This window comes from Brachyhypopomus gauderio, chromosome 1 (assembly GCF_052324685.1).
Source record: "Brachyhypopomus gauderio isolate BG-103 chromosome 1, BGAUD_0.2, whole genome shotgun sequence".
Taxonomy (NCBI): Eukaryota; Metazoa; Chordata; class Actinopteri; order Gymnotiformes; family Hypopomidae; genus Brachyhypopomus; species Brachyhypopomus gauderio.
In genome coordinates this window covers 10,108,330-10,128,524 of record NC_135211.1, presented here as the reverse complement: position 1 = coordinate 10,128,524, position 20,195 = coordinate 10,108,330, and the positions used below count along the sequence as shown (strand labels likewise).

General features: G+C 39.1%; 1 protein-coding gene across 1 annotated transcript in view; it reads left to right on the top strand.

Annotated features, from left to right (window-relative positions):
* Positions 1-4,312: 4,312 nt before the first annotated feature.
* Positions 4,313-20,195, top strand: part of LOC143490888 (uncharacterized) — a 29,040-nt gene continuing 13,157 nt past the window's right edge. Inside the window, exons 1-6 of the mRNA XM_076989466.1 lie at positions 4,313-4,350; positions 7,346-7,446; positions 7,623-7,642; positions 10,945-11,005; positions 18,666-18,703; positions 19,932-19,995. Coding sequence (XP_076845581.1) covers positions 4,328-4,350; positions 7,346-7,446; positions 7,623-7,642; positions 10,945-11,005; positions 18,666-18,703; positions 19,932-19,995 — 307 coding nt within the window. The 5' untranslated portion in view covers positions 4,313-4,327. The remainder of the gene's footprint in view (positions 4,351-7,345; positions 7,447-7,622; positions 7,643-10,944; positions 11,006-18,665; positions 18,704-19,931; positions 19,996-20,195) is intronic.

Sequence of the window (20,195 nt, the reverse complement as noted above, 5' to 3'; positions counted from 1 at the left end):
GGAACAGGTGCATGATGGTCAGGAGGGAGAGTGTAGGAGCCTTATAAAGGACATTGCAGCATAGTGCAGATCCAAACACCTGCAAAGACGTGGACGAACATAAACAGAAGCAAGTGACAGGCAACTGAAGACAATTGCAAACAATTGTCCATGTGCCTGACTGCTGCTGAATGTCATTGGTGATGAACAGGGGGAGGCCACTGTCACAAACAGTAGTGAACTTATTACACATTACAGGAATATTACACATTCACTGATCGCCGATCCATTAATCTTAAATTATATACAGGATTTCCGATCTTTGGTTAGAAGACTGTGTTTGGTTTTGAGAAGGTTAATGACGAGTTGAGTGGATCTTATGTGAGTTCACTCTCAGTGTGTTTCCTTGCAGCTGCCCCCAGGGCCAGCATGCTGTTTTTAGGGCAATACTGTATTTGACCATTCTGAAAGGGAGGCTGTGGATGTCTCTGGCCTTGGGCCACGGCAGTCTGTACATCTCTGGAAGTGTGGTTCAGGGTTTCAAGACTACTCTCTAGAGATGTCCAGAGCAGGGCATGTCTGTGATGGTGTAGTGTGAGTTCATTCAACCTTAGTCAGCAGAGTATATGAATCACAGACAACCGTTTTGTTGTTCTTTACTCTCTTTCCATCCTGTATTTATTGGTGTCTGTTTAGGATGTGCTAAGAAACATTAATAATTGGTGTAAGACAGGGCCGGAGTGGGCCCCTTTTTCAGTCCGGGAGTTTCATGCCCAAATCCGGCCCAAAATTATTTTCCCTCCCAATCGGCCCAAACTAGAGATTGACATGAGCCGGCCCATCGGGAATCCTCCCGAATCTCCCGATTAGCCACTCCGGCTCTGGTGTAAGATCTGGGAACCTCTGGGAATCTCTTATGCACAGGCACTCCAATAGTCTTCTTTCAGTCTGCAAATTCCCAAAAAACGTCAATAAAGAGAAAGCAATAAATGTTTAAATACACCCATGTGTGTCTGTGTTCCTGAGACATCATAAAAATATTACTCTCATATGTTTAGTGTGACACTGTGCTTTGTCATTGTTGTACTAGATCTGTTGTGCTCAGAAGACCTTGTGTTTTGTAAAAGTAGAAAGAAGAATAAACCGCGAATACAAGTAACCAGATAACGTCTCTTGGCATTAGGACATACAGTAAAAGCATGCATTTTTCACTCTGTAGAGAGATTGCAAAACTGAAGGACAGGATGCAAGAGCACAGTGGGGTTTATTGAACAATCAGGATGAGAAGTCCAACTAGCAAAATCCAAAAGTTAGATCACATTTAAACAGTAAGTGAGCTAAGAAAGCATTTGGCAGAGGATTTAAAGAACAGGCTATATTCAGAACACAACATGAGAAGCAGAACAAAACATTGATTCAGTTAAATGAGAGATTTAGCAAATAATAACAGGCACATGAGAGGTAGAAATACAGTAAATTATGTGGAAATGTGGAACATTAGGAGCAGGGTGTACAGAGCATGAGGCAGACACTAAACTGAAACCGAGATCAAACCCATATGGTGTGGGTGCTGTGGGATCTAAAACACAAAGGCCAAACCGGGACTTTGGGTCTCCTGCAAGAGCCACTCTTCAAGTTGTCAATATGAGCATCAAATTCTCCATAATTTACTTATTTTTCCACATTCACAAGTTTATTCTTTTTTAGAGTTTTCTCAGATAGCTCAGAACAAAATTGTTGTTGTTTTCTGAGAACACGAAAGTCAAACAACCTTATGACCTCATGAATAGGAAACCGTTCTTGCATGAGGCAAGAAGTACCTGCTCCTTTGTTTCTGCATTTATTAGACTGTGACGGGACACCAGGCCTGACGCTCCAGGGACACGCCCACTCATACACACGCATAATGATATACCCTTCCTCAAGCACCCACTTCATCACAACAACCTTCTTACTTCATTATCTCTGATAATCTCTGATAACATCTGAGTTGTGCTGGCCACACACCTTTGTTTAGCTCTATTGATAAAAAAAGATACTTTTTCTATGCCTCTCCTGTGCTGCCCATCACGCTACATGCTACTGCTGCCTTGTCAGCTTTATTGTTTGAGTTTGCTTGAGTTGTGCAGTTATAGCGAATGAAGATTCTCTTACACTTATCCTGCCTCTCGCTTCCCATTTCTCGCCACCATCACTGTCAAATGACCACTACCCTTTTGTATTTTCAGTCACATTATTCTAATAAGCCACTAACCTCTCTGATCAGTCAGTTCAGCATAGATGAACAATTCTGACAACGTACAGGATACCAAATGGTACAACACCAACAGACTGATAAAAGAAAATGCAGGTTTATGCTTTTATTACTGAGACACTAAGTTTCTAGAAATGTACTCTGAGAAAAGGACAATACACACATGTACAACTAACACTACTTCAGAAGTCTACAAATAGATTTAGAAAAAACTGGAGTATGGCTAATGCTAAACTTCAATTGTAACTAAAAAGTTCTAAATGCTGACATCTGCATGCATCTAAATGCTAACACAGGCATTACACATTAAATTACTCTACATTGGCTTGACAATTCAGATCAGAACAGCATAAATTAAACAAAGACCATGACTTTATTAAGCAAGACCAGCTTCATAAAAACATGGTATAGCATTAGTATTAATCTACAAAACCATTAACCACAATAAAACACCTTTAAGGTCATTCATTGTAGACCTGCTCTTGGCCTCTATGGGCATTTCACAGGTTAAAAAACATGAGTAAACCATGAAGATGAAGAAAACCAGAAGAAACTTGGCACCCAGAGCTATAAGTACAGTAGCGTTTTTAAAGTTAGGTAAACTGTCTGGCCATTTATAGCAAGAGAGTAAACAAAATACCAGTAAATGCTTTGCTACAAAGCCACGTTTCAGTCTTCAAACATTCGGAGGGAAAACACTGGCCCCTAGTGGCCAGAAAGGAATACTAGCGGAAAAAAGCTTGATAGCATATTAAATAAAATTTTTAAATAAAAATTTAAAATCAGCATGGTACAGAGTTTGATTAGTACCTTTAGGTATGTGGGATATGGTCCAGTAACGTACTGCACTATAGGGAACCAGTGGAGGGAATACAGCAGGGGGCTAACGTGAGATTTTCATGAGAAATATAAAAAAATTATAATCAGTGCATAAATCAAGTGAAATACTGCACACTCAAAAAAAACTGTATACAGTGAGGGAGATATTAAAAGTTAAAAAGCAGTGCCCCTATGAACAAATTGTGCAGTTTAGGAATGTGTGCATACAAGATGGCATTAGAATGTATCGTTTCCGCAGTATTTCTATAAATATAATTATATGTATTGTGCTGATAATCACACAAGTCTCAGCTGTCAGACTCATTTTTTGGCAATATGGCCCTGGGGTAGAAGCTGTTCTTAAGTCTGTTTGTCTTAGGGTGCAGTACGTCAGCACACTCTCCATGATGCAGTAGAAGCATATCAGCAACTTCTCCTGCACGTTGTTGTCTCCTGAGAATCTCCAGGGATTGGAGTCACTGCTGGGCCTTTTTTACTGCTGATGTGGTGCTGGTGGTCCTGGAAAGATCTTCAGAGATGTGTGAACCCAAGAACATAAAGGCAGAAACTCTTTCTACACAGACCCCATTCATTTACAATGGATTGTGGTTAGCTTAGTCTATTTTGAGTTTTGTGTGTGTGTGTGTGTGTGTGTGTGTGTGTGTGTGTGTGTGTGTGTGTGTGTGTGTGTGTGTGTGTATGTGTGTATGTGTGTGTGTGTTTGTTTGTTTGTGGAGTTCATGATGAGTTTAATCCACCATGCTGCCATACTGGACTTCATTCCTTCTATGTTGTCTCATCTTCTCCTGATATTAGTCCAACCACAGTTGTGTAGACCACAATCCATTGTAGGGGTTGAGGAGAGGTGGGTGCTTGGTCTTGCAGTCAGTAAGATTAGTGACCAGTGTGTCTGTTATGACCATATTGAAGGTAGAGCTGAAGTCTTTAAAAAAGCATCCCCATATCCTTTGTGCATTATTCAGTTGTGATACTTGCCAATTATTTAAGTCAGATTCTGTCAGAAGTATCTCAGGTTGGCCTCATTATAATTCCAGTAACATTTTCTTAGTGTTCAGGTAATACGTAAAATTAGAAACCCCCATTCAGAATCACATACGATCACAAGATCACAAAAAAAGATGCTTGAGGTGTGTCTTCTCCATCTCTCATGAGGTGCTGCTGCACTACAGGCATAGATGGTTCTGAGACAGAGGGGGAGACTAATGCTTGCAGTAGAGGGAACAGTGATCTGATCATCTGCAAGGATCCAGTGGCATGTGCAGGGAGGACTACAAAGAGTGAGTTGCAACAATCTAATCTTGAGGTAACAATGGATATAATATCAGGTTATGGAAGCCAAGACTACATTCAGAAATACAACAAAGGAAAGGTGAATACAACATTCTTCAAAGATTAAGCCAGTGGCTCCCAAACTTTTTCTGCCGTGCCCCCCTTTAGTAGATGAGAATATTTTTGCGCCCCCCCCCCCCCCCCCCCCCCCCTAATGACTAGGGATGCACCGATTCACGTTTTTCACTTCCGATACCCATTCATATCTATCTGAGGCTTGGTATCGGCCGATACTGATCCGATACCGATCTGATAAAACAGTGCTGAATCGACTTAAAACATTTTTTTTTTAAACACAGACATACTGAATTACAAGTTTATTGAAAACTCTGCACCAGTATAGCACACTTAAACACACATAAAAACATGTAAAAACAGCACAACTTGCATTTGTTCAGTCAGGGCAATTATGAATATAACATTGAATGTAAAATAAATAATACCAAAGAACCTGAAACTTACAAAAACAATAGGTTCACAACTTTGGTCAAACATGAAAAAAATAAACTGCAAGAAACCTTTGAAATGGTTCAAGAATTCTAAATATCATTTAAAATAAATAAGGAGATGAAATAAGAGAAACAGCAATACCTATGCGGCTAGTTTGCTAGCGTTGACATCACGCAGAGCACAAAGCATGTAACGGCCAGAAATATGTGTACTGTCTCTTTAAGGGAGCGAGTTGAGCGCGCGTATGGAATATTGTTGTTATTTAGCTTTCTGCCGTAGAAAACCACTGCTCTTTATTTTATCTTTATTTTATTTCTGTAAGTAACGCATTCAATGAGCTTTGGACAACTCACCAGTTCATGTATGAACAGTCAAGTAATGATGGAGCCCAGGTTTATTTTGGTTAACCAGCACATAAACGGACTAAGTGGAATAGCACCAGCGCGAGTACGAGTGAGTGATTCACCTCTTCTCTGTGTGCTTCGTGTTTCACTCGCCTGTTAACTGTCCAAGTTTTCTGTCCGTGTCGGAGTGTAACTCCGAAAAGCGTTACAAGCATAGAATCAGACTGAATAGATCTGTTTTAATGGATCGGTCACATTGTCACTGATACCCGATCTAGAATTTTTTCAGATATTAATATCGGAATCGGTGCATCCCTAATATTGACACATTAGGGATGCTCCGCGCCCCCCCTGCAATAGCTCCGCGCCCCACCTAGGGGGCGCGCCCCCCACTTTGGGAACCACTGGATTAAGCAATGCGTAGATGGTGCCAAGTACAAAGTTTTTGTTTTAGAGAATACTGAAGCAGATTTTCCTGCAGTAGACTGTGTATTTAGTACCATTAACTCATTCTTCAATTTTAACAAGAGTAAAAATCTTAGTTTAAAAATTAAAAGTCAAAGTTTAAAAGGGGTATATGTATTATGATTTACAACATACACGATGACACAGGGGCGCAGATGGCACTGGGGACGGGGGGGACATGTCCCCTCCAGATTTATATTGACCCCATCCGAAATCTAGCATCTACAAGCATAAACGTATATATTGTACAGCTTGGTCCCCCTCACTTCAGAATTTCCATCTGCGCCGATGCCATGACATGCTGCAAATTTTATCTATATTTGATTACTGTTTTATTATGCAGTTGTAGACTTCTCCAAAGCTGTTAGAGGGCGGGATCAGCAAAGGCACTGCTGTTTCTGCTGAGCATGTAAAAACAAAAAAATACTGCAATGCAAGTGAACAGAAAACATTTTACACAAAGACAAAAAAAAATTATCCAGTAGCACAATATGTATCCAAACAAAGTATCCACTAACACAATATCCAAAACCATCATGTATCCAAACCCAATATCCGATAACACAATATCCAATAACACAGTATCCAATTACAATATCCGATTACAATTTCCATACAAAATATGTATCCAAACACAATATTCGATAACACAATAGCTAATAACACAATATCCAAACACAAATGTGTTTGTGTATCACATATCACATAACACAATATATTCTAACACAATATGTATCCAAACAAATATTTGATAACACAATATATATCCAAACACAATATCCCATAACACAATATGTATCTGAACACAATATCTGATAACACAATATCCAAACACAATATGTATGCAATCACAATATCAGATAAGAACATATATCCTAACACAATATCCAAACACAATATGTATCCAATAACACAATATCTAATAACACAATATCCAATCACAATATGTATCCAAAACAAGTTCTCTTAGTCCACTGCTCTGTGATTATCCCGATTGCTTCTAGTTAACACTAGTTATAACTTGTTCATAGTTATAATATAGTTATAATTGAGTGAGTCAATATATGTCCATAAAGACAGCCCTATTAAATTTTTGTCACAATCCTAAATGCAGGTTGTAATGTAAATGCATACACGTTCACCGGGAGTATTCAATGTTTAGTGAAATATCTTCTCTCGATCGTCAGCAGCCTTTTATTCACTGTTTCTAGAAAACAACTGTTTCTAAAAGAAAGAAAGAAGTGCACAGTATGAGCATCAAAGGGCAAGGTGTTGATTGACTACCCCGACCTTAATCCTCTCTCTCTCCACCTTATCAACAAACATTTTAAAGGAACACCTATTTAAAGGTACAGACCTATGTACAGACCAGCTATTGTGTCCTTGGTTGGGCAACATAATTTGCATGTGTGTTGAAGGCAATGAAATGAAAAATCGTATGGAAGCATTTTTCAGTCAGTCCCGTTTTTACATATAAAAATAGCTTCTCCTCTGAAGGTTGTGTTTAGAGATGAGCCCAGTCTGAAGCAGCCAGTATGGGTAGAGATGTGTGGAATACTGGACCGTGAGGGAGGGGGAGGGGCGATGGGGGAGGCAGGAGAGGAGGGTTTAAGCTGCAAACAAGAAAGCGAGACAGAAAAGGGGGTGTGGCAACCGAGCGTCTGACAGTGTCCTTTTACCGCAGAGGAGAGAGGAAGAATGACTGGAACATAAAGGATCAAGTCTATACTCCAAACACAGGAAGAGAGCACAAGAAGACGTTCATATTTCACGTTTCTTCACAAGGTTCTTTCACATCATCACCGTCTTACCTTTGATCTCACTCGTTCCTCCTCAGCTTTTCCTCCGCTTTCACTCCTACTTCAGTTTCTGCCTGTCTGCCTCCTTTTTCACTGTGACTATGGAAACCGGGAGCCCGCGAAAAATTCAGTTTACTGTCCCCCTCCTTGATTCTCACTTAGACCCAGAGGCTGCTGAACAGGTGAGTTCAGCTGTGTGTGTGTGTGTGTGTGTGTGTGTGTGTGTGTGTGTGTGTGTGTGTGTGTGTGTGTGTGTGTGTGTGTGTGTGTGTGTGTGTGTGAATATGTATGTGCATGTGTACATGAATCATAAGCTTTCTACGGAAGAGTGTTGACAAAAAGATCTGTTTTTGTAGAACTGATAGAGCAGCAGTTTGTGATCAAATTTCCTTGCATTTATATATTGTGTAAAAAAACATACAAAATTAAATACTTAATTAGTATTAATTGAACATGAAATGTAAAGGCACTCTTTTTCTCTCTGTCTATCTCTCTCTCTCTCCTTCTCCTGCACATTACAAAATCTTTCTGCAATTTTTTATTTTTTATATTTTACATTTTTTTCTGAGATGTTTCTCTTTTAAGACGGTGCACAGAATGTCTTTCCAGCTCTATTAACTCTATCTACCAGTTTCCCTTGCATTCTTGTTTCTGATGAATGTCTTTTCTGTCATAAAGAATTCTTATTTCAGCCATGTCAGGTATGACATAATAAATATATTTCGGATGGTAAGCTCTGGTGTTTAATTATGCCAGAATGTGTTGGAATACTATTATTCTATGTAATTATTATATAAAGCAGTTCAGTTTTGCTTTTTGTAATCTCTAATACAACCCTAGGTCTATTTTCCTTTAGCTGATTCCTTTGTGTGTCTAACATCAACAACAATAATAATTTATTTATGTAGCACGTTTAAGCTTGTTATGCTTTTCTTCTGTAGAAGATTTAAAAGTTTGGTTCACTACCTACATTTGTACAAAGATTAGTTGCTTTATTATTTAATGAAATTTTGTGTATATTAAATTAGATTGTAACATATTCTTTCTTTCCGTTGTAAGAATCTGGTGCGTCCTTTAAGGAAAATTCAAGGTTTAGGATGAAATCAACAACTGTACATCTACCAGACTAATAATTTTTTAATAGTGTTATTTTATTATTAGAATGTATGTGTGTGTCATGACACATCGTAATGTCACCATAACCACCATAACATGGTTGTTATGTCAGGTTCACAGTAAAGTGAAAAGCTGATGCTTGTTGAAATAAGCATTTGTGTTTCAGTTGTCATGAATCCTACTCAGTACTGACCTTCATAAAGTGTTAGCACCAATTACATGTCCAGGGGCATAGAGTATATAAAGGAATCAATCAATCCCTAACATACCACGCTTTCAAATCTGACCTGTAAATCTATAGCAGACATATTGACATATGCAAAGATGTAATGGCTTCAAAGGTTGAGTATTGCACATTTTATCTGTACTTCCTTGTAAGAACATAAACTGATTTAGAAATAACATGCAAAAACGAAATTGGAAAGAAGGTGAGAAGTGAACCTGAGCAGTCATTGATTGTCCTAGAGAAATGGGAGATGATGTTAGGAGAAATGGGACGTGTTAAAGGAGGGAACAAGTGAGAATCATTCACTACTCTAGAAAAACCCATGAAGCCTGGGGTCCTGCATTTCACATTCTGGTACCATTTAATCATTGACAATAATGTGTCAGACGCTATGGGAGTGTTTAGGGTCTTCAATAATATTGTAGGTTTTTCTGAGAACTGTTTTGTGTGAAATATCCTGCATGTTATGGAAGGTCTGCTTAGTGATTGTGAGGTCTTCATTAGTGTGAAGACCACAAGGTGTTGAAGCTGTGATCTCCACCCCTGTATCATTACCATACAGCAATATCTGTTGCCTCCAATCAACCACTCTACCGCTTGCAGGTCCTCAGTCTTTGAGCAGTGTTCTGGTAAAAGACAAGGCTGCTATTTCAGGTAGAGACCTCAAAGGCCGCCTCTTGAGTGTCCCAGCCTTCTGGTTTCTTTAGCTGTTTACCTTCTTGTTTAAACCAAGTTTTAGTTTTTTCATCAGGGAAGTTCCCAAACAGATCCTAGTTGGACCTGGGGTTTTACTTTTCTTCCATTGGTTTGATTTTCAAGCCCTGAGATTGAATCTAGCTTGGGGTGAGACATTACTAGTGCCTATCATACTAATCATATATCTAAAATCATTAAAATAAAAAAATGCTATAATAATAACTTGAATGCCTTTTTTTGTTTAGTTTAAAGTATATGTCCCATCCCATTGTTAACAAAACATGCCAAAATAGATAAACAAGAAAAACTGAAAAATTAAGATCTAATTACCAGAAATTTATATACTGAAAATACTGAAAATAACAGATTTGATGGTATTTCTTTTATAACAATACTGTGAATTCCATAACAGGGGCCAGTGGGGCCTGGACCCACCATATGTCGTGGATCAGTGCACGACATGATCCATAAATCAATGTAATAAGTAATATACATACATTTCCTTTAAAAGAAATATTGTTGCGCCTTTATGACATAAGATAATGGTATTGTTGGCCGATACATTCCAAACAACTTCCATACCAAGTGAGCAGTTAGAAACGCTGTGCGCATGTTCAACCAACTTCAAATAATGAGCTGTCGGGCACATGTGTTGGCTCCATGCTGAGAACATCCAATAAAAAATAATAGATTTGCATAAGTCTACGTCAACACGTTGGGTAAACAGTCAGAATTAGGGTGGAGACAGGAAGACAAACAATCCAAGTGGTGCAGGCACCATGGGAACAGTGATGCCAGGGGGGGACCCCATACATTACAGACTCAATGATGCATACATACAGTGCCTTGAAATAGCTATAAACTGTATACCAACTCTAAACTATAAAGAAAATCTAAATGAAGAAACAAATAGTGATCATCTTGTTTGGACAAGCTAATACTTCTTGCTACAAATTGTTGAACCCAAGTCTGATTTATTAACAAATTCATGTCAGCTTCAAACAATACTGAATTAAATCCTTTCTCTCCTCCAAAAAAATCTTGCTTGGAATGTCAACAACCTTCTTGACCTAGTCTCATCTGAAGAAAGACTAAATCCTAAATACCTTCTCTCCTATAAAGATCATCTCTACTCTAATTTCTTCTCTCCTCTAAGAACCTCTCCTCAATAGATAATTTCTCCTCCAAATCTCTTCTCTCCACTAAAAAGCATCATTTTCTCTGCTTTTCTTTTGCTTTTTTATTGAATGCAAATTACATTGTTCAGCTATGGTGGTTTGAAATGGGCTACATAAATAAACATGACTGAATTACTAAAAATCCTTTCTTATCTTTGTTAAGCATTCTCAAAATGTTTTGCCATATACAAATTATGTTTATGAAAAACTCTTATGCCAAATTTCAAGACATACCATTGTCACATCTCTACTGTTTTCTGTTATATAGATCAGGAGAAGGCGGCCAACTCCGGCTACACTGGTAGCCTCCAGTGACCAATCCTCTCCAGGTACAAAGCAGTTTTTTAGAGCCACAATATATTATGTAATGTGTTCTTTATGGTAGGTCAGCAAGTGTGAAATTCTCTTTATATTTACATAATAATAATGCCACACAGCCACAAATTCAACACTCTTTCAGCGATATTCCATTTTAGGACCTTTTTTACATGTTTATTGGACAAACATATCTGGATGGTCCTCCTGTAATTTTGAGGGTATTTTTGAGTGTATCAGCAAATTCAGGAGTGCTGCTTTATGAGTCATCCATACCCCTCCCTTTGACCCTATTTTCTATTTTTCCTTCCTTTCTCATTTCTGTATGGTGTGATGTGTAAGATCCCTATAGAGGATTATAGGAGCTGACGTCAGTCCTGCTCTGTTTTATCTGCATTTAAGCTCAGAAAATTACTAAACAGTATCAATGATGCTGTGTCTAAAGCAGTGTTATTGCATACACATTCATTTATGTCTATGTGAGTGAGGGAGGGGAAGCTGAGAGAGATCTGTGGGATCTACCATTAACCCATAGTTTAGATTCCTTGTGGTCCTGTTGCACAAGCAGCTGACAGATCAGATCCAGATGACCTAGTCAATGACATTCCTTAAGGTCTCATCCCTGGACTGCACTAAAGGGAAATCACCTACCAGTTCGCCCATCTGGTCCCAAGATACAGTTTCCCTTTCAGGATAGTTCTCCAGAGAGCCACAGTCCTCCTGGAGATCATCTGCTTGGTCGCCCAATTGTTGTGATGATTTACTCAAACAGCTCAACATATGTTCTAGGGCATCTTGATGCATCATCTTGGCCACCAGTACAGATCCTACTGTATTTGCAGCAGGTGGTTGTTGCAGCAACCACCTCAGTACAAAACATTATTTAAAAAGTCCAAATATTAACTACCTGAACAGAAATGGTCAATGTGTTTCAGTGTTTTTGAGACACGGGTTCAGCTGAGCCACTTGTGGAGATGAGTACATAAGAGAATATTGCAGAATATTGTAACTGTCAGCTTCAACAACTATCGACTCAGGTGTATTAAACAGTTAAATATTGTCCTGTTTCATGATTTCTGATTGTTCTCATCATCTTGCCCATATGGACAATAATCTGATTTAATAATCTGAATCATCTCGTGGTGGAGAATCCTGGAAATGTTGTGATTGTTGGGAATGTCCTTGTTTAGTTCACAGACATAAGAGATAGGCAGTGTATTAGCACCGATCTGCTTCCTGTGTCCCTGGCAGTGGAATCACCCATGATCAGCATGCTAAATGTGATGTTCATCTCAGTACAATCACCCATGATCACTGCAGTGATCATCTCACAATGAGCTGCTGTTTATTTGGCCTTGTGATTAGTCTTACCGCTTAACCTTATCCTTTCACCAGTGTCAGTACACTGCCAGTACTACACCCACACTCATTAGTTGTTTAAATTGGTTAGATACAGGAGCCAGTTGTGGCTGCATAATTGCCCTACAATTTTGTGATATGCATTAACATTGACTACCATATATTTGATGTAGCGACTCTTGAGTGATGACACACCATTATAATTTCATGAGACTGATGACACCATTATAATCTCATGAGACTGATGACACACCATTAAAACCTTGTGAGTGATGAAACACCAGTATAATCTTTTGAGAATGATAACACACCAGTATAATCTCATGAGAGTGGAGCAGTTGCAGGTTTCAGAAAAGTTGTTAAAGTTCTGTATGAGACAGGCGATGATTGATGATGTCAGAGTTTAATCCTTATTGGTTAGAATATTTACTGGCAAATATGTACTCACTAACTGTAGTTGATACATTTTGCAGGCTTGTAAAATATTTAGTGACCAGTGTCCATTATGCTCACATGTGAAATTGTCATTTTATATTCTTTGATGAAATGTTACATATTCCTATGAATTCCATGCCAGCTACCAAATTATGTGGTTAATGGGGGGGCTCTCTGGTCAGTTCCCTCCCCCCCCCCCCCCCCCCAACAGCTCAGCCACTCCCCTCACACCTCAGCTCTTCCCCTCACAGCTCAGCTCTTCCCCTCACACCTCAGCTCTTCCCCTCACACCTCAGCTCTTCCCCTCACACCTCAGCTCCTCCGCTCACAGCTCAGCTCCTCCTCTCAGTTCAGCTTCTCCCCCAAAATGCAGCAAGCTACCCCCGCATACTATTTCCCCAACTGCAGCAAGCTACTCTGCTCAGCTCCTCCCACAAGTGCTCAGCTCCTCCCACAAGTGCTCAGCTCCTCCCACAAGTGCACAGCTCCTCCCCCAAGTGCACAGCTCCTTCCCCGAGAGCACCAAGCCCTTTATTGTTGGCCAGAAATCTATAATATATTGGTATAAACTAAGCTGGAAAAATTGTAAACTTTAACACACTGCAGCAAACTTGCTTGCCAGAATGATCAGAAAGAACAGACTTAGGGATAGTGAGAGAAACATCAAAAACAGGAGACAGCACAGTTATTGGCTGTGCTATTCCCTCTGGGGTAATCCAGGTTTTGTTCTGAAAATCTACTGCAGGGCTATAGTAAAGTAGGCAACTGTAACGATCTGCGTGAGGCAGAACAGGGAGGCGGACACAAATGCTGAGGAGAGCGAGATTTATTCAAGGGAATTCCAAAGACATGGTCCATAAAACAGGCAGTGGTCATAACGGGAGGGCAATCAGGTCATGAAATACGAACGAACATGACGAAAAACACAAACAGGGAGGATTCACGAACCAGGCAGGAACACACGGAGATCACGGGGAAAACAACGATGCATGAAACGGAAGCTAACGAACATGAATGCACAAAACAACCGATAATCAAACATGGGAGACACAGGAACTAATATACATGGAACTAAACTAGGAACAGGTGATAACAATGATGACACGGGCATGGCAGACAATGGGAAACCATAGAAACAGACAAGCAGAGCAGGGAACAACACAGACACAAGGGAACAAGGGAAACCGGAGTGACAGCTAGGAGAGGGGGCGTAGCCCTACGTGACAGCAACACTGTAGTAAATGTTTATTTACACTGCATAAATCAGGTTCTCATAGCCTGTTAGTAATTCACTTATTATACCTGGGTAAGACTCAAAAACAGTACAGTTGTCACACCCCCGCACATAAACCCAAACACAGACTGTAACTCGCAGAACACCCTTCACATATCTTGCTCACCAAAATTCTGATCAAATTCACTTGTTGTTAATTTTCATATATAAATAACCTTTTGTTTGTTTCTCTCACCACAAAGTATTGCTGCAGTTTTCCCTGTGCTTACTGAGCAGTTTTTGAGCAGAACTGAACCCTGTTCTGGGTTTGACTTACACTTTTTTGATGTTATGGATACCCCTTCTGTTCTGTTTGCTGGGTTTTGCTCTTGCTTTCTTGTTTTTGAATTTATTGGACTGATTATAGGACTACAGCTTGGACTTCCCATCTACTGTATGGGCCCCTCAGTACCTCGACTCCTTCCTGCTTACATTTCACTATTAATAAACCCTCACCTGCTAGTGTCTGCTTGGTTACAAATCGTTACAACAGTGTATTGATATCAACTTTGGCTTGAGATTGGGGCTGGATATTTCATTGAGGGAATTCTCTACACAGTCTCAAATATCACGGTGTCCAACTAAAAAATCAACGGACAAAGGTAGAAAATGGGCCAGCAAACTAGTCTGATGACAGAGCATGAAATGCAGCACATTAGAGGAACAAGAAAGAACCAAGTTAGTTGAAGGAGTAGGTGTGGACACATTCCAAAAGGGAAACAAAGAAATGAGTGTGTGAAAGAAGGGAGATTGTGAAGAAGGAGGCTTGTGAGTTGTTTGTGGGAGGGGGGGGGGGGGGGGGGGGGGGGGGGGGTTTAGGGCATGCAGTAATGTAGCCCAGCTAACAGATAACTACTTTATTTAAAACTGCAGATTACTCTGCCCCAGTTCATATATAGTTCCCAATTCCAGTGCACTGAGAAACCCGAGAGCAACACAGTCATGAATAAACTCTTTACTAATCATCTCTCATCAATTCCTCTTTACTGATATCATCTAACCAGAAGGTTCAGCGAAAGGTGCCTCAGCATTCTTCTTATTTTTGTCAAACAAGTGTGTGTAAGCTGAAGGACCACAACAAATATCTTAATTCTTCAACATCTCTATGTCCATGAAACCTCAAATCCACCCACCTCATTTATGCAAAAATGCTAAAAGCTTGACTGCACCGACTTTGTTCTGTGTAAGATCCTTGACACTGGCAGCAGAGGCGGGGCTACAGCCCACCACTGTAGACTCTGATAGAGCTGCGGTCTCTGCTGTTGTTGTAATGACTGTATTAGTATGCAAAGTATTGTATTACAGATAAGTACTGTGTAACATGATGGCCCATGTGGTACATGTGGGAACTTTGCCAAAACAAATAAACAAATCTTATAGCAGCTCCACAGTACTAGCTGCCCCAACAGAATAGGAGCAAAACAGTAATGTATCCTGTTTACCTCTCTAGAGGAACCTAAGAAAAGGGAGAAAAAAATGTGCTTAATGTGACTAGCACTCAAAATACATTTGAACATCAGACAAATAAGAATTATCCACACCACACTTTATTAATACATATAAAAATAAGCATGTTCTAATTATAATTAATGTATGAGCAGCGTAACCATCAGTAAAATGTTCCCCAGTGTCAGCCATAGGCATCAACAGACTCCCAAGACTGCCCAAACTGCTCAGACTCCACAAATACCACAGACTGACATGGTACCACCCAGAGCATCTGAGCCTAGAAGAGAAGGCAAACGTGCCAACACAGAATCAGAGGGAATGGCAGAGGTAAAGTGATTACATTAAAACACACACAGGACAGAGCATCAAGGGAACATCATTGCAAAGCTTCCCAAAAGCTGGATATCATTAGACTAAGAAGGAAAGTAGATACTTTAAGCAAACATTTTGTATGTACTAAACAGCCTTCTTCCATCCCTCACAATCTACATGATTTTTTGTTAAATAACTATATAAGATTAAATTAAACCTATCATCAAAATTATCAAGAGTAACCAAATATTTGATAAAAAATATTTTGGCATACAGACTAAATCTCAGCATGCTACTTATGCTGAGCAGTGCCACACATTCTAATACAACATTCAGTGTTGAGGGATGCTGTGGTTGCCAAGCAACAAGGTGTCCTGTCGTACTAAGTTTTTTTGTTTTGTTTTACATCTTACTGAAAGGAGTATGATCAGCTGAAACAATATTAATTATTGTTAGAGATTTAACTCAATAGCCTTTTAGGGTGCCTCTAAGATTTAAATAAATGTACCTTTTTTAAACATCTATTTCTTCAATTATCACCAGAACACTTTAATCATTGACCCATGGTCTGCTGAATTACTATAATAATTCAGAAAATAAAACAATAATCTGTGGCTTAAGCCCTAATTGAAAAGCCCATGAGTTTATATTTCCAAAATATCTCCCTAAAATCACACCCATCTGAAAATCCTATATAATGGATTGAGCTTGTTGCAGACCCATGCAAGTGCCATGTGGTCAGTCAATACATTGAAGAGAGTCCCTTCCCTTCCATTTCTTCCAAGTCTTCATTTCTGCGCAGCCCACACCATGGCTAGGCATTCTATTTCTGATACCGCATAATATTTTCTCTGCTCCCCTGAACACATCTTAAAGCATAGCCGAAAGCTTTTTTTCTCCATCCTACTCCTCTGTTAGGACCACATCATGTCCATGTCACTGGTGTCAGTCTGTATTTGAAAAGGATTTAGGCAATTCAGTGGTTCTAGCACAGGTGTAGATACCAATGCAGTTTTTGCCCTCTAAGGCCCTTTGACAACTCTCTGTCCAATTCCATTTTGCCTCTTGGGTAGAAATGGGTTTTTTAATAGAAATTGATGACACAATCCTGGTCGACCAAGATATCTCTAAATGACTTTGACAATTTTTGGAACTAGCATGTTGCAGACAGCTTTCAGTTTCTCAGGAGTAGTTTTAATGTTTGTTCTTAATATGATGTGTTACATTTTAAGTGGCTGTCCTGCTTGATTGAAACACTGAGGCCTTTCAGGTGGTACTCTTCTTCTAGTACACTAAAACATCATCTATGTAGTAAAACAACATCTGTGTACTAAATCAGTTCTTTACAGACCTCCCACACCCCCTGCCCAACAATCACCTCTATTCCAGTACTTATGGAAAGCATGGTCTGCCCCCACAAAATAACAGCCAAAAGAATGTCTTATTATTCAGATTTAGCTACATGACTAAAGCAAGGAGAAAGCACCATATTCAAGTTCTTAAAGTAACTGAGGTATTGTCCGATTTCAGTGAGCAGGATAATTTGTCCATGTATCATCATCAATAATCAAATCTTTCAACAGGACAGCTTTATTGGCTATGGGGTGATAGTTCCGCAGCGTGAATTTGCTATCATGATTGGGATAGAAGTCTAAGACGAGGTCAACTATGAGTGATAAGATGTCACACAGAGTAATGTAGAGTCCAGAGTAATGTGGAGTAACTGACACTGACGGACAGTCCTCGTATGTGGCCAGATGAAAGTAATTAAGTAAAATTTATTTATATAGCATTTATCTCAGACAATTGTCACAAAATGCTTTACAAAGGATACAAACAATAAAATGAAATAAAATGGAAATTTCATACGCATTAAAATGGCACAATACACCTGAACAATTAATCAAAGGCCTGTTTAAACAGGTAAATCTTCAATTGCTTTTTGTATCATTACAAAGGATGTGAAAGTGGCCAAGAGTGTTGGATCTCCAAAGATGAGCTGGGGAGCAGCTAATCATCAAGGGTGTCACCATGTTGTAGAACTAGAGCCACCCTTAGAAAACAGAAACAGACCAATCACTGCAAGCAAATGACATGACAGTGTTCCATTAGCAAGTAGGTCTGCTATAAATAACAAACAGTCTGTGCCCATTCCAGGCTCACAAATAGCCAATGGTAGCTGCCCAGCACCAGGCTGTAAAGTGTGGAGTGCATAAATCCAGAAATTTCCAGACATTCTGACAGAGTGTGGCTAATGGTGAAGACTTACTCATCACCGTGGTAACTGCATGTGGTTCTGTACTCCTGGGGATGGCAGTGGGAGAGTCGATTCAGGTCAAGGAACCTGAAGCAGCAACAGTGTCAGGTGAACATGTAGTCCAAAAAAAATAATAATATAGACGAGCAAAATTAAACACCAAAGCCAGATAATAATTCATTTGTCAGTATGTAAAAACATAAAACATAACTGCAAATCCCAGATGGACAATTTTTAAATAACCTGGCAAATGCAAGGGGACAAGAAAACTGTTAGAGAAGAAGCATGCTCTCAACCTGAACTAACATGACCTGACTAATGAACATTATTTCTGCATTAACATTACCCTGCACTGAATAGAGAACATTCCATTGTTACAGCTCGGTATAAATCTTAAAAGTTAATGACAGAAAAAAATATTGTTGCATTGTCTTGATGTTTGCAATGGGTGTGTTCTGGTTTTCTTAGTGTAACAATTCAAACATTGCTTTGAGACACATTTCTCACATTTTTCTCCAGTAAACATATGGTTAACCAGTGATTTAGTACAAAATTTGCCTAAATTCAAGCTTTCTCTCATTATCTACAGAAATAGATGAGGACCGCCTTCCCAACCAATTATACAAGGTAACCTTTTCTGTTCTATAGTTTTTTTTATGTTTAAATTGTGTCAGTGTTTTTTAGATTTAGTTTAATTTATTTATGGTAATTTATTAAAATTTCATTTATGCGGAAAGACTTGATATTACTTGCACACGGCACAATAACATATTGGTTTTGTTTGTTTGTTTTTTAATGAAAGTGCTTTTTTGTGAATTTCATGCATTTCACATATATTTCATGAAGACTGAAAGATTGGCACAGAGAAATTGGTCCAGACCTGCTGTGGGTGCTGCTGTGCTTTAATAGACTAATACTATTTTTAATAAATCGTATTTATTATTTATTCATAATACATAAGAATAATTAATAAATAGCTACAACCATGTATTAATAAATTAATTAATACATTACAGCAGTTCCAAATGGGTGCTTGTGTTGTGCTTCACCTTGTACACCTTGTGCATCTTTGTCTTGACCACCGGTGGTGCAGCCTTAAACATTTCCGTGTTTAGTCAGCTGGATTATAGTTGGGAGACATGATGATTGTGATTGGTGGAGAAGATATGAATTAATTACTGAATTCTCCAATGAATATTTAACATTACCCATCCTTTTTGTGCATGTATACTCTGAGTGCAGTTTTGTGAAGACAGTAAATCTTCTGTAGATGCCCTTATGACTGATTCATAAAAACAGACCTGTACGGTAATGAACAACGCTGTTGACTGTTGTGCATTTTAACAGGCACTTATAGGCAGTTGTTTTTACTGGGCAAATAACCTTAGTGTTCATTTTGGTGAAATTTTTGCCTAATTACCTACTGGGGATTGACAGTGGTTTCAGGAGGAGTGGGTGCGGCCACTAGTTTAAATATGTATGGGTGGGGCTTGTAGTGGACTGGGGACTCTAATTGTCTATATGATTCACGGTTTCATTCAGTTTTATTCTATTAGTCAGGAGTGATAAAACAGGAGAAAAACAACAATGGGAGTTTTACACACTTGTTGACCATGTTTGTAGCAGTGGGGCTGATTCAGTAGTGGCTTTAGTGCTGTTTAGTGCAGCTCGTGACTCTGGGCCAGAGAACCAGGTTACTGATAGATGTTTAATTCATCGTGTAGCACATTTATTGTAATTCATCATATAACATCGTATATTTTGCCTCAGGATTTATTGAAAAATGTAATGCAGTTGGAACATGGAGACAGATTCTTTTGGTTTAGTTATTTATTTATTATCCCTCGTTTTTCAGCAAGCCTTGTTAAACTCACCTCGGCAGAGGCGGAAAGGAGTAAAGAGCACACCAACAAGAAAAGGTAAATTATTACTTATATAATTATATTTGCACATGGGACTACAAGGGAAGAAACTATAGATGGACTAGGTTAATACATGAAGTATCAGTTTATAGGTGGATCTATCTATAATGAGTGTCTCAAACCAACCGCTAGTCACCCAGGGCTCAGACACCCAACAAAGCTCCTTTGAGATACAGAAAAACAGCTTCAGAGTGGGT